Source organism: Nicotiana sylvestris, chromosome 5 (genome assembly GCF_000393655.2).
Source record: "Nicotiana sylvestris chromosome 5, ASM39365v2, whole genome shotgun sequence".
Lineage (NCBI taxonomy): Eukaryota > Viridiplantae > Streptophyta > Magnoliopsida > Solanales > Solanaceae > Nicotiana > Nicotiana sylvestris.
Genome location: NC_091061.1, coordinates 110,440,767 through 110,466,078, shown reverse-complemented (window position 1 = coordinate 110,466,078; position 25,312 = coordinate 110,440,767). Strand labels below are relative to the sequence as shown.

At 35.8% G+C, this 25,312-nt stretch overlaps 2 protein-coding genes across 6 annotated transcripts; one reads left to right on the top strand and one right to left on the bottom strand.

The window, feature by feature from the left end:
* Positions 1-10,557: 10,557 nt before the first annotated feature.
* LOC104228859 (uncharacterized) lies at positions 10,558-13,727 on the bottom strand. Of its 5 annotated transcripts, none has more exons than XR_011407414.1 (4): positions 13,591-13,727; positions 11,859-12,526; positions 10,814-11,375; positions 10,558-10,703 (listed from the first exon to the last, which is right to left on the bottom strand). XR_011407414.1 is itself a non-coding variant. In XM_009781487.2 (4 exons), exons 3-4 carry the CDS (start codon positions 12,418-12,420, stop codon positions 11,002-11,004), a joined length of 936 nt encoding a protein of 311 aa, XP_009779789.1. In that variant the 5' UTR covers positions 12,421-12,526; positions 13,043-13,239; positions 13,591-13,727; the 3' UTR covers positions 10,770-11,001. The 5 variants fall into 5 exon arrangements, 4 of the variants coding, with proteins under 4 accessions (XP_009779789.1, XP_009779844.1, XP_009779905.1 ...); XM_009781487.2 differs by lacking the exon at positions 10,558-10,703 and adding an exon at positions 13,043-13,239 and having other exon boundaries at positions 10,770-11,375; XM_009781542.2 differs by lacking the exon at positions 10,558-10,703 and adding an exon at positions 13,043-13,083 and having other exon boundaries at positions 10,770-11,375.
* A 4,411-nt stretch (positions 13,728-18,138) lies between these two features.
* On the top strand, positions 18,139-18,489 carry LOC104228135 (uncharacterized). The gene has a single exon (XM_009780845.2). The coding sequence runs from the start codon at positions 18,139-18,141 to the stop codon at positions 18,487-18,489; it is 351 nt and encodes a 116-aa protein (XP_009779147.1).
* Positions 18,490-25,312: the final 6,823 nt, after the last annotated feature.

The following is a 25,312-nucleotide window of genomic DNA, read 5'->3' as shown; positions in this document are numbered from 1 at the left end:
ATTCCTTCGCTTCGAATCATTGTCGAAGCAGAAATCGAAGACAGCGAGTGGGTTAAGGCTCGACTGGAGCAATTGACGTTGATTGATGAAAAGCGAATGGCCGCAGTTTGTCACGGACAGTTATACCAACGAAGGATGGCCCGTGCTTACAACAAGAAAGTCCGACCCCGGAATTTCGAAGTAGGTCAGCTGGTACTGAGGCGTATTCTGCCGCATCATGAAGAAGCAAAAGGAAAGTTTGCCCCAAATTGGAAAGGCCCATACATCGTAAGGAAAATATTGCCAAGAGGAGCATTGTATTTAGGTGATATCGAAGGAAATGACCCCGACACAGCAGTAAATGCAGATGCGGTCAAGAGGTACTACGTCTAAATCATACTCCAATAGTCCTGACACGTTGAAAATGGCGAAGGTGTTTATTCCCCACTACTCCCCAAAAACTACCCAATTCTCTTTACCAACTTTTGAGCCGCTTACAAAACAAAACAAAAAAAAAGAAGAAAACAAAACAAAACATTGATTGAGGCCTGAACTACGTTTGACTTGATTCTGAAAGGATACGTAGGCAGCCTCTCCCTGAGGTTCAGTCACACCAACAATAAAATCCCATTCACCCTGAAATTGAAACCGGGGCACGTCGAGCAGTTTAGAAGTTAGTATCATCTACCTTTTCTTTACCAAGCACAAGCCTTCAAATCAATTACCAAATATGGTGGGGAATCAATAAGCGTCACAAATGAAGACCATCACACTCTGAATTGAGAGAGATAAAATGAGAGAGCCTCGGCGGTGAAAACCTTCGGGCACCACGAGGCGACGGGAATAGAGAAACCAAAATGAGAGAGCTTGATTAGTAAAAACTCGCAAAGAGTGCTATCAAGCGATGACAGGAAGAGAAATGAGAGAGGTCAGCCAGCGAAAACCCGTAAAAGGGCGCTGTTGGCCGAAAAGAATGACTCCATCCCAAGAAAGTTTCAGCAGAGTGCCACCAGTTTGGAATCACAGATCCGTTCTGGTTCAGGAAAACGCAAGCCCTTAGAAGGTCAGACGTCCAGTCCAAAGAGCATGTCATGTCATTTAAAGCCAGCGTTTATCTTCCTCAGATAAGTCTTTCTCATCCCGAAAAGGGTATTCCTTTTCTGATTTGTTTTCCCTTTCTTTGTTTCTTTTCGAATCCCTTTCGCATTTTAACCCCAAGTTCAGGACACACCGGAAAGGACAGGTGGCAGGTTTGTTTGCACGGAATCCCGTCTCATGAAGGAAAGCACCTCATCTCGTTGATATGATTACCCAAGCATGATGAATCATGACGTTTGATGGTGTTCCGGAGTAAAGAAAAAAGAGAGAAATCTTGAAATCTTCCCCAGCAAGTCCACCTTCGGACAAATCCCCACAGAGTCTCCCCCTGTACAGAACCCCACAGAGTTTCTCTTTTGTACAATCTCCCACAAAGTCTCCCCAGTATAAAAAATAAAAAAATAAAAAAAATCCCCGTTGGAATTTCATCAGCACATCCCCAGCGAGTCCTTTTGTAAATATTCCCCAACAAGCTTACCCCAACAAACCCTGGGAAACTCATTTTGAGATAAATCCCCAACCCCATTGTACAAAAATCCACACAAAGAATCCACTTTATAAATATTCCCCACAGAGCTTCCTTTGTTGTACAAATTCCCACAAAATACTTCCAATAAAATCCCCGTTAAGAACCTCCAAGCAAAACGGGACACACAAAAAAAAAAGCCTTACGAAGCAAGTCATCACAGAATCCGGAAATACAAGCCTGTGCAGTCTAAAGGTTTCGCCATTCGAATCAAATCAATGGCGGGACTTCGCAACAGAAGTAAAGACGCAACGAAGCAATTGGGAACGATCAAGGTCACCGAACCAACCGTCATTTCCGAACTAACAATTGTTCTTTGTCTGAGAAGTTGAAACAGGTGTTAATCCAAGACAACCGTGCAAGAAGCAGGTGTCGCCCAAAGAAGAAGGTACACGGGTACAAGAAACATTTTGGCAATAAGGAATTCACTCAAAAGGTAAGTTCCCGCAAAACTCCCTTTTTATCTTCTATTAAAACAAGAAAACTCAAAAATAGATCGTGTAGTATTCTCGAGCTTTATCCCCAGCCAATCAGCATTAGGGTTTTAAACCCTAAACTGAATTTTCCTTTTAGTCAGCATTAGGGTTTTAAACCCTAAACTAAACTTTTTCCTTTCAGCCAGCATTAGAGTTTTAAACTCTAAACTGAGCTTTTTCATGCAATCAGCATTAGGGTTTTAAACCCTAAACTGAATTTTCCTTTCAGCCAGCATTAGAGTTTTAAACTCTAAACTGAGCTTTTTCATGCAATCAGCATTAGGGTTTTAAACCCTAAACTGAATTTTCCTTTCAGCCAGCATTAGAGTTTTAAACTCTAAACTGAGCTTTTTCATGCAATCAGCATTAGGGTTTTAAACCCTAAACTGAATTTTCCTTTCAGCCAGCATTAGAGTTTTAAACTCTAAACTGAGCTTTTTCATGCAATCAGCATTAGGGTTTTAAACCCTAAACTGAACTTTTTCCTTTCAGCCAGCATTAGAGTTTTAAACTCTAAACTGAGCTTTTCCATGCAATCAGCATTAGGGTTTTAAACCCTAAACTGAATTTTCCTTTTAGTCAGCATTAGGGTTTTAAACCCTAAACTGAACTTTTCCCTTTCAGCCAGCATTAGAGTTTTAAACTCTAAACTGAGCTTTTTCATGCAATCAGCATTAGGGTTTTAAACCCTAAACTGAATTTTCCTTTCAGCCAGCATTAGAGTTTTAAACTCTAAACTGAGCTTTTTCATGCAATCAGCATTAGGGTTTTAAACCCTAAACTGAATTTTCCTTTCAGCCAGCATTAGAGTTTTAAACTCTAAACTGAGCTTTTTCATGCAATCAGCATTAGGGTTTTAAACCCTAAACTGAATTTTCCTTTCAGCCAGCATTAGAGTTTTAAACTCTAAACTGAGCTTTTTCATGCAATCAGCATTAGGGTTTTAAACCCTAAACTGAATTTTCCTTTCAGCCAGCATTAGAGTTTTAAACTCTAAACTGAGCTTTTTCATGCAATCAGCATTAGGGTTTTAAACCCTAAACTGAATTTTCCTTTCAGCCAGCATTAGAGTTTTAAACTCTAAACTGAGCTTTTTCATGCAATCAGCATTAGGGTTTTAAACCCTAAACTGAATTTTCCTTTCAGCCAGCATTAGAGTTTTAAACTCTAAACTGAATTTTCCTTTTAGTCAGCATTAGGGTTTTAAACCCTAAACTGAACTTTTTCCTTTCAGCCAGCATTAGAGTTTTAAACTCTAAACTGAGCTTTTCCATGCAATCAGCATTAGGGTTTTAAACCCTAAACTGAATTTTCCTTTTAGTCAGCATTAGGGTTTTAAACCCTAAACTGAACTTTTTCCTTTCAGCCAGCATTAGAGTTTTAAACTCTAAACTGAGCTTTTCCATGCAATCAGCATTAGGGTTTTAAACCCTAAACTGAATTTTCCTTTTAGTCAGCATTAGGGTTTTAAACCCTAAACTGAACTTTTTCCTTTTCAGCCAGCATTAGAGTTTTAAACTCTAAACTGAGCTTTTCCATGCAATCAGCATTAGGGTTTTAAACCCTAAACTGAATTCTTCCTTTGTTCGGCGTTAGGGTTTTAAACCCCAAACCGAACCTCTCCCCAGCTAGCCGGTGTTAGGGCTCCAGCCCTGAACTGAGCATGCATATCCTCTTTCATCAATTTTATGAACTTCCTGGTGAATAATTAACGAAATTTTCCTAGTGAAACTGGGGCAGAAAATTTCGTTCGTTTGTTTGTTTTTTCCCGCAGGTCTAACCTCGAGCCACACGGATCGAAATGACCCGCGAGATGAGTCTCAACTCAAAATCAAAGAAGAAAAAGAGGTGTCCCAAGATTCGGAGTAAATGGAAGGCGGATTGACTCCAGCATTTAATTAAGGTCCTGAACCCTGCCAGTCGCGCCTCACTCAGTATCCTAGAGATTAAACAGGTCACCACAACTCGCAAGCATCAAGATTCAGATCGGAGTCTACAAGCAGAATCAGCTAAGACCCAAGATCAAGTCGTAAAAGAATCATAGATAGGAATCTTGTAACTAGCAGTTGACATACATATAAGTAGTTAGTTCAGTTTCTAATTTTTGTTTGGTTGTAATAAGGCGGTCAGTGACGTAGCAGTGACAACAGCAGCAGCAGTAGCAGCAAGCATTGCAGTCCCATGGTAGTCCCAGCTACCAAAACTTCTCGAACTACATTGACCTGATTCCTGTTTAGCCCAGGATATGTAGGAAATCTTTGAAGCAAGATTCGGTCAGATCTTTCAAAAAAAATGCTTCATACGGAGTGGTCTATAGGCAAAAATCGCTCATACACGCTCACTTGATCTTTGCACGAAAACCCTTCGTGTTTCCGAACAAAGAGGGGCAGCTGTGAGCACGTGATTTTTGCTTCACACGACAATCGCTCCAAAAAGAAATAAGAAAAAAAAATAACAATTAGCCCTGCTGCACAATTTTTGGATTTCTGTGCGGCACCTTGTTGATTTGTTTGTAACTTCGGCCCGTTTTTATTTATTTACTTTATTAAAACAAAATTTAAAAAAATATGTGTCCTGCATAATTCGAACCGTAATCCGGTCGTTAAATAGAAAATCATGAATAGGCATCTTCGTCCGTGATTTTATTTTGTTTGACTTTACCTGTTTTGAAATATTTTAGTGTGTGTGCAAATAATTGTATTGAGTGTGTATTTAATTTTAATTTGATTTTTTGGCTTAGTTTTGTTTTAAAATAAATGAGAAAAAAAAAGAAAAAAAGAAATAAAAAAAAAAAAGAGGACCCCTTCCTTTCCGGACTTGGGCCAATTTTAACAAAATTGGCCCAAACGAACAGCCCAAGACCCAGGCCTGCCCGGTCCAGACCACCTGATACCCAGGGTGTCCAAACGGCGTCGTTTGAGTCGTGCCTGATCTGGGCCGTTGATCTCAAATTGATCAACGGCCAAGATCAATTCCCCATAACCCACCAATAAACCCGACCCGTCTCACCCGGACCGACCCCAACCCTCAACCCTCAAAACGACACCGTTTCATTTAAGACCATCAGATCCAAACCGTAGATCTAGATTGATCTAACGGTTGAGATCAACCCACCACTAACTATATAAGCCTAGATCCTTACCCTGCCCCCCTAGCCAACACCCCCGCCTTCGTCTTCACCAAACCCATCCCCTTCAAACCCTAGCCGCCCCTGCACACCTTCACCAGAAACCCGGCGGCCTGAACGCCGGTGACCTCCACCTGAACACCATAGAACCCCCATGCCATCCTGAACCTAAATCTACCAACCACACACTTCGAATCACCCCCCAGGTCCTCGAATCTTCATTTGAAGATTCGAGTCAAAACTCGATCTACACCAACCAACCCCAGCTTCATACCAGACACTCCCCGGACCCTCCTCGTGACCGAACCATACTTGGTTTGGTCCGAATCTAACCAGGGAAGCACGAATATTAGATCTGAGTTTTGAAACCACAAGGTCCCTCGTCACTGGTTCAAAACGGTTCAAACCAAAGAGATTAAGGTCTAATGGACCTTAATCGAAGTGTTTCTCATCTGAGAAACACTTCGATTAAAGTCCGTTCAGCCTTAAGAAAGGTCTGTCCAAATCCGGGTTCAAACTTTTAACTTTTCAAGTTTAAGGTGAGTCTGCTTTCTTTTCTTTTATTTGTTTTTAGCCCGTGTGATTTGTTTTAAAAGACTGTTCATATTTGTTTTAATTTTATCAACTTTTGTTTGTCCACTTTGTTTGAACCTCCGTGTTTGTCTGAAGCCCTCCCCTCCTATTCTGATGAGGCATGTGTATTGGTTGTATTCCAAATTTGTACTGACTAACTAATTCCTCGAAGTACAATTTTGTTTTAATCAGTATAAGTCGAGTCATGTGTCCCATACTTCAGAATGTCTGATTTTTGGCTACGATTGTGTATGTTAATGCTAATATAGTCGAGTCGACATGAGTCGTCAATTAGTTTCAACTGTCTGAGCATAGTAAATCAACTTGCTTCTGTTGAACATTTGTTGAACCAATTAAAAACCAAATTTGTTTACTTATAGCTGTTGATTTGGATCAGTAATGTAAAAGGGATGTTTGGTTTAAATGCTGAATTGGAGGGCATGTGCACTCTTGCACAGCATGTGCATTGGTGCACCTCATGTGCATTGGTGCACAGCCTGTGGCCTGCATAAAGGTTTTTGTTTAATTTTAAAATGGTTTGACAGCATATGCTGTCAACATATCCTACTGCCCATACTTGCTTTTAGTTAAATAAAATGGAAAAGTTAAATCTACCAGGGAATGATGGGGTTTTTATACCTAATTAACTAAAGTGGAACTGAAAAAGGTTAAAGGCACATGGGAGGGGTATGGTAATAGTCTAAACAGGCTGTTTAGAAAGGGGTAAGGAAGGCTTATAAAGAGGAGGGACAGACATACAGAAAAGAGGACTGACTTTCAAGGTTAAAAAAGAAAAACACACTGTGAGGAGTTTGGACAGGAGAGCTGAAATACATACAAAATAGATACACATAGATAGAGAGAGTTTAAGGGATAGAAGGGATACAACCAACAATCAGAAGCTTTTTCCTCCTATTATTACTGGGTTTCAGTTGTTCAACCTGTTCAAATCAATTCTGATTCTTTGAAATTCCAGTTGTGTCTATTAGTCGAGTGTTTTCATTGGTTTACTACTGGTTTGGTCTGTCTGGATTTCTGATTCTATTCCACTGGGTGTTGCTGCTATTTGGCTATTGCTTTCTATTGGCCATAGTTGCATCTCTGCACTCGAGCCTGTTTCTGGCTGTATTGTTTTGCCTGCTGCTATTCTGCCTTGTTGCTACTGATAGTGCTGTTACTGCTGCTGCATTTGTTCATTTTTACTCTACTGATTGCCCTCTTCTTCAATTGCAAATATTCCCAGGTACACAACCTTTGAACCTTGTATTGTTGAAAGTTTGAAGTTGAAGCAGAAATAAAGAAATGAACATCAGTTTATGTTATAGCATTGGTGTAAAAAGATAGTTCGAATGTTAGTTGGGCCTGTATTTTTACTGCGAACTGCAAATATTCTGTATAAACTAGCATACATTCTGTTTAAGATGAACTGTTAGATAGCATGGTTCAACAGTAATGACAGCATGACATAGACAGCATGTTCTGATTTAGTATATATTCAGTTCAGTATAACACTTGTTTGGTTTAGTTATGACTGTATAACATAGAGTCATGGTAAGCACTTGTATGTATTTTGCCTAGACCACTGAATTGACAAAACTGTGGTACTGGGTCCGGGATAAATGTATCCCAAACAAACTCCCATACAGTCACATTAAGAGTCTGGCTATGAATGCCAGTTCTCCTGTCAGTTTATTCGTTCCAATGCAGGTTCGATACTGGGTTTCGGTATAGATTCTTTGTTTCGAAATGATGTGATGATTGTTGAGAAAAACTAATAATCATTTTTGAGTTCAATTAGTAGTAATTTCCCTAATAAAACAGCCGATTTCGTTTTTTTATCAATTTCAAATAGGTTAGAGTGTTAAAAATAGAACTTGGAGGTCGTTAAACATAACTCAATATATGTTGTTAGTTTGTTTGCAATCTCACTTAGCGAATTAATAAGCATATTCACTCGATGAAGACAAAGCATGCGGTAACCCTCACCTCATGAACAATCAATCAGGTAATCAAACAAGTTTAGGTTCGGCAAACATAATAAGGATTCAGTCCGTATTTGTCCAAACCAGCAAAATTCGGCATCATCCTTCTCTTTAAAGATAAATGTAGTAGAAATGTAGTCATTATAGGGTACCCTTCTAAAATAATGAGACGAGCCTCGCCGAATAAAAATGCAAATTGCGGGGCCCTCAATAATTGATCATAATAAATACTTAGAATTTGGGACGGGCTGTTTAGTGAATTCCACTGCCCTCCCCAAAGACAATAACGCGTTAGATTCTTTAGGCGCGACTTAATTAAATTACATTCTTAAATTCGGGTGCGCATTTATGTGACCCAAATTCAAATCTCAACGGAGTCGAAATGTGTTAACAACTACGGGTGCATTGATTGTGACGTGGTTCGAGATGCATTTTCACGACGTTGCAATTCTATAAAAATAAATGATAATAATAAAAGCGGTTTAAACTTAATAAAAGCACGTAAGTCGTAACATGTATTTAAATCAGATATTTAGCCATTATAACAATTTAAGCGACCGTGCTAGAACCACGGGATTCGAGGGTGCCTAACACCTTCCCTCGGGTCAACAGAATTCCTTACTTAGAATTTCTGGTTCGCAGACTTCATTTGGAAAAGTCGAAAATTTCCTCGATTTGGGATTCAAGATAAACCGGTGACTTGGGACACCAAAAGTCAAACCTTTCCCAAGTGGCGACTCTGAATTAAATAAATAATTCCATTTCGAATATTGTCACTTAAATTGGAAAAACTCCACCCGCGCATCTTACCCCTCGGGGCGGGGCGCGCAAAAAGGAGGTGTGACATTAATAACCAAGTGTTCAGGAAGAACCAAATCATCTTTTATTGGTTGCTCTTCTTTGTTTCCAATACGAAGCAAGAAGACACTGAATACTGAATCTGTTCTTACTTTATATTTCTTGTTAATTGAATCTTTTTCATTTGATGCTAGAAGTATAACTTTGGCAAGCAAGCTTTTACATTCTCTACTTTTGTCAATTTTGAAACTACTGGTAGTACTTGACATACATTACCTCTCAAACCATTAATTTCCACCAAACATTTCATTAATATCCAATATATCTCTAGAACTCCGGATAATTATTTCGATCGTTTGACACTTAGCCATAAGTGTTTCATTCCATATTATCAATTTTAATTTCCTTATAAATTTAGCACTATTGCTTTGCTTTGATATATTTGTGATGGTTATTTAAGTTGTTTGAAGAGGTATATCAAATCTAAAGTGGGTGTCCTCACAATAAAATCGTTGTTGGTATACCACTTGCTATTATAATAGTGTCATGCCTCGTGATATGATATTTGCAAGTAATGCATGACATAGAAATATTATTTCAATTTCGTCGGAGGCATCTATAAAGAATAATCTTGTTATAGCAGAGCCGACTCTTTGTATTATAGTCTTAAAAGTTTATTCTTGATTAGGATTTAGCTTTGATTGTGCTTCCTCAGACACTTGTATATCATTTTGATTCTTAATAATATACTAACTTTTTTACTTTGTGTTCTAACGCTCTTTATATTGAATAAATTATGTATCCTAAGATTTTTTTTTAACTTGAATAAGAATTTTACTCATATGATGAATTTAAAAAATAATTAAATTGGATTCTCTTGTTAAATAATTAATTAAAAAATTTAATTATTTGGTTTTAACATAAAAATAATCTATTCTATGTTGATTTAGATCTTAATATTAGTTCATCTCTTGTTTTGAATATTTAGTCTTCGTTATAATTTTATCCATCATAAATTTTATTTTCAAAGAGTAAAAAATTATATATGACATTTAACTTCTAGATCTTTATGTCTATAGAATCATTAGTGGTATTGACTCTTACCAACCTTTTTTTTCCTCTTTCTCATACATTTATATTCTTAAATATTTTCTTAATTGTTTAATAATTGGGTATTTTTTTAATATTAGACAAAAAATTGATTAAAAAATATTATTTGAGTAGAAAAATAATTCAAACATAATATAAAAATATATTATTGTGGGGTATTTTTTTCTCAATTTCAACTCTTTATACAGTCCATTCAATATTACTTTTCCTTTTCTTGGTATTGGACATTATGGAGTAGTAATGTATTGCCAATACGGAGGACTCTTATGAAATTGACTTTATTAAACCTTCCTACATATTTTTAATAAAAAATTAATAGATAAATTTTATTAATTTTTAAATCTTAAATTTTAAAAATTAGCATAGAAGGTATTGTATTGAAAAAAAAGGTTATTGCAGTAATGTCCTTTCCCTATGAGCTCTTCCGTTTAATCTTTTTGGGCTATTTTGGTATATTAATATTGTATTTATGCTTTTATAATAATTTAGGCTCTCCTTTTTCTAAATGGATTTGGACAATATAATATATTCTCAAATTAAATTAGTAATAGGACATTATATTACTTTTCAAATTAAATTAGTAATAGGAATTCTTAAGAAGTATATCCTGAAAGTAATGAGATTGCATGACTAAAGATATTTACTTGTTCATTTTTATATGAATTAGCCAGCCGAAAGTAATTATACTAATAGTATTCCTAAAGGTAATCATGTAAGATTCCTAACATGTAGTATTATGTCCTAAAACTAATAGGATTATAATGCTAATATCTAGAATTCCGGTTATGTCCTTTTATTATGAGTTATAATGCTTAATATTATAAGGTTATTTTTATAAACCGACATTGTATTCATAATGTTATAATAATATAGATATATAGTCAAACTCTAGTTTCCTTCCAAAACCTCTCTCAAAATATTCAAACCATATAAGACTTTTTTCTATTTTTCCAGTGAGGGAAAAGTTTCCTCCTCTTGAAGCTAACCCATCAACATTAACTGATCTACCAGGTTGATCTTCAGTGCCCCAGCTACTACAAGGAGGTCAAGCAAAGTGTTACACCAAACCACCTGAAAAACCTCAACTCACAGAGTCAGTATGTAGAAAGGGTTATGCACAAATCACTGGAAATTCTCCACTTACAGAAACAGCATGTAGAAAGTTGCACTATCAAAGCCATCAGCTAAGTAAAACATAAAAAAGAACACAAATCACTACGTCTGGATCACTTCAATTGCGTCAGAATGTATTAGTTAGGAATGACTATGCCTAAAAGATGTTTGCTTGTTACATGACTTCTGGTTCTGCTCTAGCAAACAAGCAAAACATCTTCAGAATCTAAATGTTGAAGAAGGGACATGGCTTCTAATTCTGCTTGAGCGCCTTACGGGGATGATGGCATTTTCCGTTCCACTTGCATGCTTGCTAGGAACCCTCTCGTATGTAGTGATACTTCCATAAGAAGGTGAACCCATTGAGTACTCATCAGACGCAGCCAAGGACTCTCTCCTATTACTCTTTCTTGGTTTCTTCTCTATGCTCTGAGCTTCGTCATCATTTACTGATTCGGGATATTTCTCTTTATAAGTTGAACTCATCTGAAAGCTGCAGCTCATTTCTGAAGTACAAGAGTACTCCCCTGAGACATCAACCTCTGTTGGCCAGTTTTGAGAGGAATATTCTTTCTCTTTGACAACATTATGTTCTGTCACATTAGGAGGAACAATTATTGGAGAGCCTGACGAGAGTCCGACCTTGGACAAAGAAAATCACATGTATAGAAGGAAGCCTTTATGTGTAAAATGATAGGGGTAAATTTGTCATTTCAATATTTTATCCATGTATGACTAATACATGTATTAGTTATTTCATCTTCTACCCCGCATAAAATAATACACAGATTGACTCGTAACTTATACATGTACTATTTATGTAGAATTGTAAAATGACAACCAAACATGGTATTAGTTATGCTGAATTTTGTACAAAATAACTAATGGCTACCAAACATTGTATAAGTTATGTTGCCCCCAATACATAGATAACTTTTCTCCTAACCAGCTACAAAGCGACCTCTTACTGTATGATTTCGCTAGTATATCTACATATAATATTCTATCAACTATCAATTTGATAATAAGCGCAGGCAGATGCTGGTGAATTTGAAGTTCATCTACAATATTCTTACTTGAGACTTCATCTACGGGATGAAGAATGATCTTATCACATCTCCTCTTTAGATAGAGCTGGAGAACTGTCGCAGCTAGCAAACCCAGGACAAGTGAGGATGAGGAAATTCCCAGGATATGGAATGCTCCAACATTACCTCCATTTCTATCAATCGGAGATCTCTGCAGCATTTTCAAAGGTTGGGCATCTTCAGAAGCAAAATCGTCTTTCACAGAGCTTAAGCTTTCAGTATTAATGTGGTTCACTGACTCAAGTACAGAATCAAAACTCATAGTCGTTTCAGCCAACTCAAGCTGAAGATATGAAGCTGTAAGATGCCCTTGGTCTAGATCCCTTTCTGAACTATCAGAGTATTGATTCCCCTCAGCTAGGATAACTAAAGAAACATGTTCAATCTCCAAGTCATACTGTCCTTGTTCTAGATCGTTTTCTGAGCTATCAGCCTCATTTACCTCAGCTAATGGAGAATCAGTAATCGATACAACAAAAGCAATCATGAGCATGATCAACAGCAGAGAAAAGAACTTCGATATAGTTGAGGACTTTAGTTTTGTTCTCATTTTTGCTTCATCTATTTCTTCAACGACAGGTATTCTGACAGGTATTGAGGTTCAAAAATTTTAGGCTCCTTCTATTCGTCTTGATGAACTGATCTCAGGCATGAACCTGAAATTTATATCTTTCAAAACAAACTTCCGTTGTATACACACCTCTTATGAGTGGGAAAATTAAAATGCGGTCCACTAACTAATGCAAGTTTCATGAGATGATTGGCAAAATCCTAACAGAAACCGTGTAAGTAAAGCACACATGTTCAGGGCCGGCCTTAAGTGATATATGAAGATGACAGAGGGCTCGGAAGGATTGCTTGCTTTCCCAAAATATTTGCTATCATAGTTGGTTCATATATGTAATCCTTCAAATTCTATACACACATACACAGAGACAATAATTCGTGAAAATATAGATTTATAGTACATTTTTATTAACTTCAAATGTAATTCAAAGAATCGATACCTCATTAGTTGATTCCAAATTCTCTTATTATGATATTAAGTTTTAATTTCAAATTCTCTTGTTATGGTATCAGGATTTAAAGGGTTGGGGTTTCCAACCAAAAGACAAAAATGAAACACAAGATAGATAGGCTAACGATACTGTCCATTTTAAGTAATAATGTACCTTGTATTTCCTGAATGATAGATGAGCATATCATGGAACACCTGGAAAAAATTGGTATTCTACTGTTTCAGGCATACCATCAAACACCTTGAACCAGATTGGCATACCAGACAGACTTCTTTCAAGTGGACGATCAAATACCAGGTGACAGTTGTGTCTTTAGCTATTACGTAAAACTTTCTGTTTCTTTCTGATACCTAAGCAAATTAAATAACTTGAATTGTGCAAGTTCTTTTCCCAATAACTCCTACTTTTTGATTGCAAGACCAAAAAAACAAAACATAGCAACTCGCACACTTGATAGGCAGTTTTGAAAACACACCATTTGACCATCAACAAAGAGAAAAAAGAAGAGAAACATCGGGAAAAAGGAGTTAAAGTTTGATTTTTCAAAAAAATCAGATTTGTATCCTCAAAATCATGCAATTGGGTATCTATTTCGAAACATGCATGTGTAAATCAGATGCGATTACTGACATACGTTGGATTAAAAACAGAAACCAGCAAAATCCCATTAGCAACAATCGGGATGGAGCAAAAATACTCACCAGAATGGAGAAGTACAACACACATATCGAGCCCAAGCAGGAGCTAGATGGAGAAACTTTGAGAGGAAAACAGGCAAGACCAACAGAGGAGAAGAAATTGAGTGAGAGACGGAGGAGCAGGGCGAGAGAGCAGCTTCTGAATGTTTCGCCACAATTACTAATTTATCCTCGTGACAGAACATATATAAGGGTATAATAGACAATCCATTCAGATGCGGACTGGTTTCGTCTTGCCTCAACTTGGGCCTAAGACTGTATTCTGGTCCGGGCCCGGGCCTAAATGGGCTAAACGGGCCGGGCCAAACGGTCCCGGGCTCTGGCGGGTCGGTCTCTGGCGATTCCGAGCCAAATGGTCCTGGGCTTAGCGGTCCTGGAGGGTGGAACTGGCCCACTACGGGCCTAAACCCATATGGTCCCGGGCCTAAGTGTTCCGGGCTATTTTTTTTTGAATTTTTTTTTATCTAAAGCAATTTCTTGTAAATTATATATATATATATATATATATATATATAAAGATTCGGTATTAAAACGGCAAATTAAAGTTTACATTTAATAATTCAAATTAAAGTTCAATATCTTCAACATAATACTTCAAATTAATCTAACAAAACTAAAACGTTAAGCATAATACGTCTAATAATTTTAAAATAACACAGATTGTCTCAAATTACTTAAAATCTTAAATACGAATGTTTGAAGAACGCGCAAGACAACTCTTTATATGCTTCCTTAAACAGCATGTGCCCTCCAATTTTGGACGATGAGTGTAGACTCGACCACAGTTCTTGCACTTTATTATGTAAACTTCTTCATTTCTTTCTACCACATTAAAGTGTTCCAAAACAAATGGGCGCAATCTAGAATCACCGGGCATGATTTAACTTGAATTAAGAATTTGAGTTTGAGAAATGAGAGATGAGTGAAGACTTGAATGCTTCAATTTGAGTTTGAGAAATGAGAGAGATTGATGAATTTGTGAGTAAAAATGAAAGAATGAGGGGTATTTATAGTTGAGAATAGAGAAAAAGTGTAATTATAAAAAGTTTGGTTAAAACAAAGTTTGGGGGCCAAATAACTATTTATTAAAAATCTAAACAGCTAAATTGGCAGGCCAACGACTAGTTTTTAAATATAAAATCATTGACCAATTTCTAATTTTTTTTTTTTTTGAAAATAGTCGTTTGGCTCGTTTGGCTCAGTTAAACTGGCCCAGGCCCGCCTGCCGATCCCGGGCTAAACGGTCCCGGGCTCGCGGTCTATTTGGTGAGGACCGGCCCACAGTGGGCTTTTAGGACCGGTAGGGACCGACCCGTTTGAACCGGCCCGTTTGCTAACGGTCCCGGGCTAGGCCCGACCCACAATACAGCCTTACTTGGGTCGTGGGTCGATTGTAAACGTACTGCAAAGTTTACGTCTTCGGATATCAGAAAGAAGTCAAAGTAGCACGGACTTGTCAATTTTCGGACAGGTAATTAAAAAAGAGATTTTTACATTTCTATGTCATATAGTAAACTCTATTACCCTCCATGCTTAACTTTTAATATAATTACCTTTTATATACCTAATTATCATTTATGTATATTTTATGTATTTTAATGGTATTAATTAGTCTCCTAATTTAACTCTACCGTATATTCTCATTTCCCCAAGTTTCTCTCTCCAAATCCCACTCCTCACCCACGTATCAAACCACACCCCACGATTTCCTCTTCAATCACCCACTATTTCCTCTTCTAAAACCTGCGAAAATCTGTAACCCCTCAACCATTGACAACCATTAAAAAGTTTTGAATTCGAATTTGGGTTTTCAAAAGACATTGTTTGTTTGGATTGAATGTTGTTGCAAAGAATTGAGAATTCTCTCTACGTCTCTCTCTATCTCGCAATCTTAAATTTCAGTAATGTAAAGCAAAGGAAAAGAGAGGAGCAATTCCACCATTGACAGCCATTAAAAAGCTTTGAAGCTTTGAATTCGAATTTGGGTTTTCAAAAATCATTATTTGTTTGGATTGGGTGTTGTTGCAAATAATTGGGAATATGATTTGAAGTTTATATCTCAATTTTGAGGGGTTTTGGTGAAGATTAGACTTGATTTTGGCTGAATTTCAGATTGAAAGAAGATGATGATGAAGAAGAAGAAGAAGAAGAAGGCATGACATACATTATATTGCAGAAATTGTAGTAAAATTATGGAAAAATTGTAGAAAAATTGTATTTTGTTGTTTATTTATTTTTCTTTTATTCATTTAACTATTGTATGAAAGTTGTACAACATTGTATAAAAAATATATTTAAGTTGTATATAACTGAGTAGAAATAATGTATGAAAATTCTAGATAAATTGTAGATAAGTTGTATAATATATAATTAGTTGTAAGTCCTTCATTCTTATGTATAAATTAGATACAAAATATACAAAAGACATATTGTATAAAGTTTGTATAAAATTTGTACTTAAGTTGTATGTTATTGTAATTGTATTTAACTGGGTAGAAATAATGTGTGAAAGTTGTAAATAAGACGTATAATATATAATTAGTTGTATGAAATTTATTTTTACTATGTATAAATCAGATACAAAATATACAAAAGACATATTGTATAAAGTTTGTATAAAATTTATATTTAAGTTGTATGTTATTGTAGTTGTACTTGACTGGGTAGAAATAATGTGTGAAAGTTGTATAATATATAATTAGTTGTAAGTCCTTCATTCCTATGTATAAATCAGATACAAAATATACAAAAGACATATTGTATAAAGTTTGTATAAAATTTGTATTTAAGTTGTATGTTATTGTAGTTGTATTTAACTGGATAGAAATAATGTGTGAAAGATGTAGATAAGTTGTATAATATATAATTAGTTGTATGAAATTTATTTTTACTATGTATAAATCAGATACAAAATGTACAAAAGATGTATTTTATAAAATTGTATACAAATTGTATTTGTGTAATAAGGAATAGTGTCAAGAACAGAGAAGTGGTTGAATCTGAAGCTATTTTCATCTATTTTCTTATAAAATTGAAATTGCTTTTGTAAACTTTTAAAAGGGTGTATTGGTACTGATTTTTGACTTGTTTATTTATAGAGAAAATATGAAGATGCGAACAGACTAATTTTAAGTGTGAAATTGAGGCGCTGCAATTAAGAGTATGTTAAAAAAATTAGGCTTTTTCGGTATATATAATTAGTTATATGAAATTTGTGCTTACTATGTATAAATCAGATACAAAATATACAAAAGACATATTATATAAAATTTGTATAAAAATTATATTTAAGTGGTATGATATTGTAGTTGTATATAACTGGGTAGAAGATGGAGAGCACCATCACAAGGACGAAGATGAGAAGAAGAAGAAAAAGGACAAGAAAGACAAAAATGAGAAGAAGCACGATGGGCATGACAACAGCAACAATGACATCGATAGTGATTAGATCTAATCCCCGATCACTAAATAAAGCTCCTTCCTAATTAGCCTTTCTCCAATGTATTTCATATTGCTTTCTGATATAGATCATTTATCTTCCTTACAACTTAGTAGTTGCTTGTGTGTTATAAATTCAGTGGAATTTAATTAATGTTTGAATCGCTTGATGTATACCTTCTTCGATTTTTCTTTTACTTTTTACTTGTTTTTGCAATTAAGAAAGTCACGACTAAGGTGTTTTCGTCAGCAAGAGGAGGGCTTATGGATTACTAGACAAATCTGTTCATGGATCCCAAGGTTTCAAAGCAACCGCAGGAGAGATCCCGTACCAATATTCTGGAGAGAAGAAAGAGAAGAGGGAGAAAAAAAAAAGAAGGAAAAGGGTTTAACTAAGTCCCTTGATTGAAGGCACTAATAATGAATTGGGAGCCCTTTAAGGTGAAATGTATATATTTTGTAAACAAAACTTGTCTAAGTCGGGTAAATACCAAAACATGAACATTTTTCGTAATAAAGTTTCAAATAGTGTATAGGAATGAAAAAATCCCATTAAAAAATAGATAGTATTTGCAAAGTTATTGAAAATAGTCACTATTTTGTGATAACACGGAAAGTTCCAGCATAATATACTGGGGATTGGAGCACCTGTGTATGAACTTCCAGCATATTATGATGGAACTCCAACACACAGAAAATTTCAGTATAATATACTAGAGATTGAAGCACTTGTGTATGGACTTCCAACACATTATGTTGGAACTCCAACAGATTATAAAATTCTAGCATAACTCCAACATATTATGCTGGAATATTTTTCGAATTTTGAACATTGTTTTTGTTCATATTTATCTTTTACATAAAAAATGGCTAAATTTCAATTACTTTTGAAACTGTGACTATTTTTTAATTACCACTTGTAACCAGCTATTTTTGAATTTCTCCCTAAAAAAAGGGTCCCACTAAAACAACTTATCAAGAACCAACCAATAAAAATTCGAATCCCAATTGCTTGATTATCCAAGCGCACCAAGACCACAGAAGAACATTTCGTCTTCTTGACTTGTAGAAATATATCAATTCATTTAGAAAGCAAACAGCCCAAGCAAAGTTATGGCTCAGTCATTGTCTCCAATTGCAGCAGCTACGACATTGGCCTCAATATCAACCAAGAAGAGTATCCCTTTGGCTTTTCATGATAAAAAATTGGATACAACTCTTCTCTCTCGCAGGAGTCTTGCCTTGGGCTTGGCCGGAGTTGCGCTAAATGCAGGTAACAACAATGCAAATGCTGCTGCAAGAAGGCCTCCACCACCCCCACCCACATCAGAGGAGAAAAAGGACCCAAATATGAATGGTGTCATGGCAAAAGTATTAGCTAGCAAGAGAAGAAAGGAAGCTATGAAAGAATCCATAGCCAAGCTAAGGGAGAAAGGGAAGCCTGTCAAAGAACCATCTCAATAGTAATTTGTAACCAATATTATGTATTAAGACAATTGATGTGTTGCATGCTTGCTCTTCTTTACATTCTTGAAATTATTAGAAGTCAAATGCAATCAATAATGAGATCAAAAAATAAGAAACGTACTTCATTCACTTTGTTTATACTAATGAAAATGAAAAAGAAGATTTTTGAATATTTTATCGGGAGAATAAGGGATCTTGTCCCTGGTACGAGTTGAGTAATGAAGGATTTTGCAATTATCCTATGCTAAACGTTGATCATTTAATTTTGGGTGAATATGCTAAATTATTCGATGTCCCAAAAACCTCCTAAACTTTATTCTCTTGTATATTTAAAAAAATACCCCTTTACTATATGAAATAGGATATGCTAGCCCTCTGTTAAAAGTTGGTCTCTATTCTGCCTTTGCCATCAACAAACGGGCTCGTATATGCCCTCCATCACTAACGGAAGACTCATAAAGCCACGTGGAATATATGTGAGGGCAAGTTAGACCTAGTTCGAATTGTACAGGGGCATATATGAGTCAGTTATAATAGCCATTTCTCAAACACTTCACAACTCCATATCAGTTTACTTAGACACCTATTTGACAACACCAAACTAATTATCGCAGCAAATAAACTAAGTCATAGACACAAACATTCAAATGAACGACAATGACTTTATTAAATCCTAGTAGCTCAAATGGATCGAATCATAACAAAAGACAACAAAAGACAATGTCGGAATGCTCTAGTAGCTCAAATGGGTCGAATAGGAGGTGTCATTACGGATTTACTGCCAATTATTTCATGGCATGGACACCTTTAAATGCTAGGAGGAGGTTTTTCAAGTGCCCGAAGCATGAGGTAAGTAAATTTTTTGATGGGTTCTTAATTATTCCGATTTGCTTGTAAATTTATTTTATTTATTTTTGGTTTTTAGGATGAAAAATATTCCTATTGGGAATGGCAAGATGAAGAGCTTCCTCCTAGAGTTTCAAATCTCATATGTAGTTTAAAGAAGGAAAAGAAAGTTCTAATCCGTGAAAGAAATGCTAAAGAAAATTGATCTTGAGAATGTTATGATGCTCATCGATCATGGAGGAATAAAAGCCTTGGAATTGGAAAGAAATGTTCTAATAAAGAAAGTGACCAATTTAGAGTACTCATTGTGCTTGATGCTAAATTTCGGAAGAAGATGTGAATTTTCATGTGTGTGGTATTGGGATGTCTTGTTATGTTCTTTCGATCAGTGCAAAATGATATGTAATGTTAGTGTTATTGTGACTTAATTGTTGTCTTTTATTATGTAATGAAGCTTTACGTTTTTATACAAAGATTTAATAAAGTCATTGCCATTCATTTGTTGTGTTCATGACTGGGTTTATTTGCTATGATAATTAATTTGGTGTTGTCAAATAGATGACTAAGTAAACTGATATGAAACTGTGAAGTGTTTGAGAAATGACTATTATAACTGACTCATATATGTCCCTGTACAATTCGAACTAGGTCTAACTTGCCCTCACATATATTCCACATGAATTTATGAGTCTTCCGTTAGTGATGGAGGGCATATACAAGCCCGTTTGTTGACGACAAGGGCAAAATAGAGACTATCTTTTAACGGAGGGCTAGCCTGTCCTATTTCATATAGTAAAAGGGCATTTTAGGCCCTTTTTCGTTAAAAAAAATCTTTCGTTGAATTCTTAGAGGTCCGTCTGATACACGCTCATATTAACTAAAAACTTTGACATGTGGCTATTTAACTCAGCCTAAACCCCACTTAAACTTATTTTAGTTATCAGCTTACTCTATCTTATGTCCTAAAAATTCTCCTGAACTATATTTTTGTATATATTAATAACCTTCGTTGGGTGTGACTGATAAATTATAGGTATTTTGGCCAAAATAGAATCTAATGCAATGTGTTATTTGTAATTTTAATTGTGATTATGTTTTTTGCTAGATTACAGTTGAATAAGCCCTTGCTTGCATTCACTTTGCAAGAAAAAAAATGAAGGTATATAGTGTTGCATTTTTAAAATCATCTTATAATATACAAATAAGATTACACAAAGCCATATTCTACAAACAAGAAACCAATCGTCCAGCAATAATATTCTCTAATTCTATATTACATAAACAAGTTTCAATCGATTTAACTTTATTCTCTATAAGGATTAGGTTTAATAAAAATATTTAAATGGGTGTTCTTTCAATAATATGGGTAAGAAATAAAAAATAACTAAAATAAGAAAGAGAATAAATAATTACAGAGAAAACAAGAGAGGAAGATTTAAGAGGGAACCAATATGGAGATCAGAAGAAAAACCTAGAACACACACACACACACACACACACATATACCCGACAGGTCGTTTTGATCATTTACATTTCCGTTCGGTGGTTCGGGACCTTGAGCAGTTTCATATGATATATTATGACTTGTGTGTATGGCCGATTTCGTTTTTCGAGCGGTTCGAGATTGATTTGGAAGAGGGATTCTCATTTTAGAAGCTTTAAGTTGGAAGAGTTGACTACATTTAACATTTTATGTATTCCATTAGGTTGGAATGGTGATTTTACACTTAGGTGTATGTCCGAATTTGAAAGTTCCTTGGTCATTTTGGCGTGGATTAGCAAAGGTTGGAGGGTTGAAGGTTGATAGGTTTGACCGAGAGTTAACTTTGTTGATATCGGGATAAGATTATGGTTCCGGGAGTTGGAATAGATCTATTATGTTATTTGGGACTTGCATACAAAATTTAAGGTCATTACTAGTTGATTTGATATGGTTCGGTACGATTTTTGAAAGTTGAGAATTCATTAGTTCCTTAGGTTTGAATTGGGGTGTGATTCGTAGTTTTGATATTGTTTAAGGTGATTTGAGATCTTGAACAGGTTCGTATTATGTTTTGGGATTAGTTGGTGTGATTGGATGGAGTCTCGGGGGCCCGGGTGCATTTCAATTTAATTGCGGACCATTTTGAGACTTGGTTGCATTGCTGAAGTTTCCTAAGTTATGGCGCTTCCGCACCTGCGATGGTTAGGCCGCAGGTGTGAGGCCACATAAGCGGCTGATTGGTCGAATATGCGTTGATTGGTTGGGGAAGGTTGGATCCGCAAGTGCTAACAAATGAGCGCTGATGCGCAATCACGAAAGCGAAGATTCCTTCGCATAAGCGGATTTGGGATGGTCGAGCAGGGACCGCAGGTGCGGTGAATTGTTAGCAAAAGCAGAAGTGCATGTTGAGCCACAAAAGCGGAAGGTCAGCGCTGAGAAGGGAATCACAAATGCGATGAGTTGACAGCGGAAGTGGCACCGCAGATGTGGTTAAGTGGGCACAAATACGGAATCACTGGGCAAACTTTATATTTCGAAAGGTTTGGTCATTTTTTATTTATTTAGAGTTGTGGAGATCGGTTGGAGGCAATTTTTGGAAGACTTTTCACTACAATTGAAGAGGTAAGTGAAGTTTATTTAATTTTGATGATAGATACTACTTACCCACAGATTATTACACCTAGTTTATGTGAATTTAAGAGAAAATTTAAGGATTTTTCACTATGATTTTGGAAAAGTGAGATTTGATGATTTGAAGGTCGATTGAGGTCAGAATTGTAATTACTCTATGCTAACATTGATCATTTAATTTGCGAGAATACTCTAAAATCCCCTAAACTATCACGTTTTTGTCAATCACTTAAATTATTCGGTATTTCCAAAATCCCTTATACTGTATTCTCCTATATATTAAAAATCTTGTCGTTAAATTCTTAGATGTGAATTTGGTACACACTCCTAATTAACTAAATTTTTTGATATGTGACACTATACGCAGCTATTTAACTCAGCGTAAATCCCTCTTAAACTATTTTTTTGTTAGTTACTAACTTAAAATATCTTGTATCATAGAAACTCCCTTGAATTATATTTTTCTATTTATATAAATAACCCTCATTGAATTTTTAAAAACATGTCTGTATATATAACTATATTAACTTATGGTTTGCACTAAGTTTTTGATGTAGTTTACTCGTGATATATTACTCTCGGATGACTGATGACAATGATACATTTTTAATATCTTCGGATAAAAAGAAGTTAAACATTATGTTAAAGCAAGGATAGATAATGATATATCACATGCGAGGAGCACAAATATAATATTTTTAGAGTAAATTCCACTTCACCTCCTTAACCTTTTAGTGTAGGAAAATAAAACCCCTTCATCTTTTGAATGGGAAAGGAACCTCCTTTGCCCAAAAATCAACCAACAAAATAAATTAATTGTATCCAGAGCCTAGAAACTATTGTCGAAATTTTTAACCACAACATTTCTTTTGAGCTCATTAAGATTATTGAAAACTTCAGCTTATGTTGTCCAAGTACAATATCAATGTGTAAGAGATGTAATCATAAGTTTGACGATGGAATTAATATATGCTTTAGGCATATATAAATATTCATCAAAACAGTAAAATATACCACAAATAATTCAACTAATACATCATACATCTTATATAAGCTTCTTGGTTTCTTACTACGTTGGCTTATAATAAGATTCTTTAAAATTCATGGAGGATATACCCTATATAAATTAGTATGCTGCAACTTCGCAGGTAACGGTTTAAACAAAAAACATAGTCATTCAAAAAAAGCTTAACTTCATGGCTTGTTTCATCTGACACTATTTTTATTTGGTTTGAAATAACGTGTTATTCTTTAATATATGTGAGAATCTTTTTGAAACCAAAATTTATAGAAGTCCGAATACAAGAGAGGGTTGAAGGAGAACAAAAACGGTCAAAAGAAAAGGAAAGAGGGGCACAAAGTAGAAAAGATTAATGAGACACTAATTTGCTAGAGGTCAACTAAGTGTGCCAAGAAGAACAACTTGTTATTAGAGTTTTAGTTGTTTTTTGGCATTAAAATTTTACGGAAGTGTGATTTTAATAGGGTCAGTGATATGTTAATAATGTTATTGGTTTAGCATAAAATCCTTGGTAACCTCCGTCAATCATTTATTAGTTTGTTGGTTGACTTTTGGTCAAAGGGGTGCCATTTCCCTTTCAAAAGGTGAAGGAGGTGTGTTTCCCTACACTAAAGGTTAAGGGGTAAAGTAGAATTTACTCTATCTTCTCCAACTAAAAATATTTATTGATTCATAAACTATACATAAAACATGATAACTAAGATTCCATACTGATATCATAAAGTTTTGACTCATTAGCCCTAAACAATTTTAAGAATTTATATAAAGTTAAAAAATATCGTGAAAGCTAATTTAATATAACAACATCATCCACAGTGTGCATGGGAAGCTTGTCGACCTGGGTTGGGTTATAGGCCATTTAGGGGTTTACATGTTCCCTGGACTCATTTTATTGTTGAGAATTTTGATTCAACCTCGACCTAATTAAAACTATGAAATAATGCTCATTTAAGCATTCAAATGCCTACTAATATTCATTTATTACTGTCATGACCAAAAACTAACCCTGTCGTGATGGCTCCTATCGGTGGTACTAGGCAAGCCGACACATTATCAAAACAAATCGATATTTTCATTTCAAAGATAGTTCCAAAGCTATTTAGTATAAAACCTTCATTAAAGAGTTCAAATTAAAACAAAGTGCGGAAAAAAGCCCGACATCAGAGTGTCACTAGTCATGAGCATCTACTACAATTTATCTGACAATATCAAGACTAACATAGTCTGAAAAATAACTAAATAAAACTAAAGGAAGATAAGAGGGCGAAGAGCAGGGCTGCGATCGCTAGGCAACTACCTTGCTATCTCCGAGAAAATCTGCAACTGGAATAGTCAACACCTTCTACCGTGTCTAGATACGCCTGGATTTGCACACAAGGTTCAGGGAGTAACGTGAGTACGCCAACTCAGTAAGTAACAAAAGTAAATAAAGGTTGAGAAGTAATGATGAGCAATAATGCATGTAGAGTTCATATCACAAAAACTCAGTAATAAATGCAGCGTGCCTTTAAAACCATAGTTCGAATCAAATCAACTTGTTTAATTCCAGTTCCCCTAAAATCAATTTGAAAACATCTTTCAACAATTTTAGAACAAGGTTCAATGCATACGTGAGTAAAATGATGAAATCATAAACAACCCCTTGGGAAAACATCACTCGTATACAACCCCTAGGGTAAATATTACTCGTATACAACCCCTCGGGTAAATATCGCTCATATACAGTCCCTCGGGCAAACCTCACCATCACTAATATACAGCCCCTTGGGCAAACCTCACCATCACTCAGATACAGCCCCTCGGCAAACCTCACCATCACTCATGCGTCTCAGTCACTCAGCACTCGGCACTCGCATTCAGTAGGTACCTACGCTCACTAGGGGTGTGCAGACTCCGGAGGGGCTCCCTCAGCCCAAGCGCTAAAACAAGCCAATCATGGCATAAATCAATCAGCTCTCGGCCTCACTCAGTCATGAATTAGTAAAACATGTTGCGGCGTGCAGCCCGATCCCATATATATCCTCACAAATCAGGCCCTCGATCTCACTCAGTCATAAATTAGTAAAACATGTTGCGGCGTGCAGCCCGATCCCATAAATATCCTCACAAATCAGGACCTCGGCCTCACTCAGCCATAAATTAGTAAAACAAGGCATTCAGCCCAAACAACATTTATATGATGCATCAAAACGGAGTAATAGAGACTGAGTTATATAAATAAGTATAAACATGACTGAGTATAGAGTTCCAATCGAAAACAATGAGAGGATAGCAATAAAAGACCTCTAAGGGTCCAAACAACACTAGCATAAGCCCTAACGTGGCATCCTGCAATTTCA

Excerpts from the sequence above, each read along its gene's own strand:
- LOC104228135 (XM_009780845.2), top strand. The coding sequence starts at position 18,139 with ATGGCTCAGTCATTGTCTCCAATTGCAGCAGCTACGACATTGGCCTCA.
- LOC104228859 (XM_009781487.2), bottom strand. The coding sequence starts at position 12,420 with ATGAGAACAAAACTAAAGTCCTCAACTATATCGAAGTTCTTTTCTCTG. Across the intron at positions 11,376-11,858 it reads TCCCGTAGATGAAGTCTCAA|AACATAATGTTGTCAAAGAG; the intron begins GTAAGAATATTG and ends CTAATGTGACAG.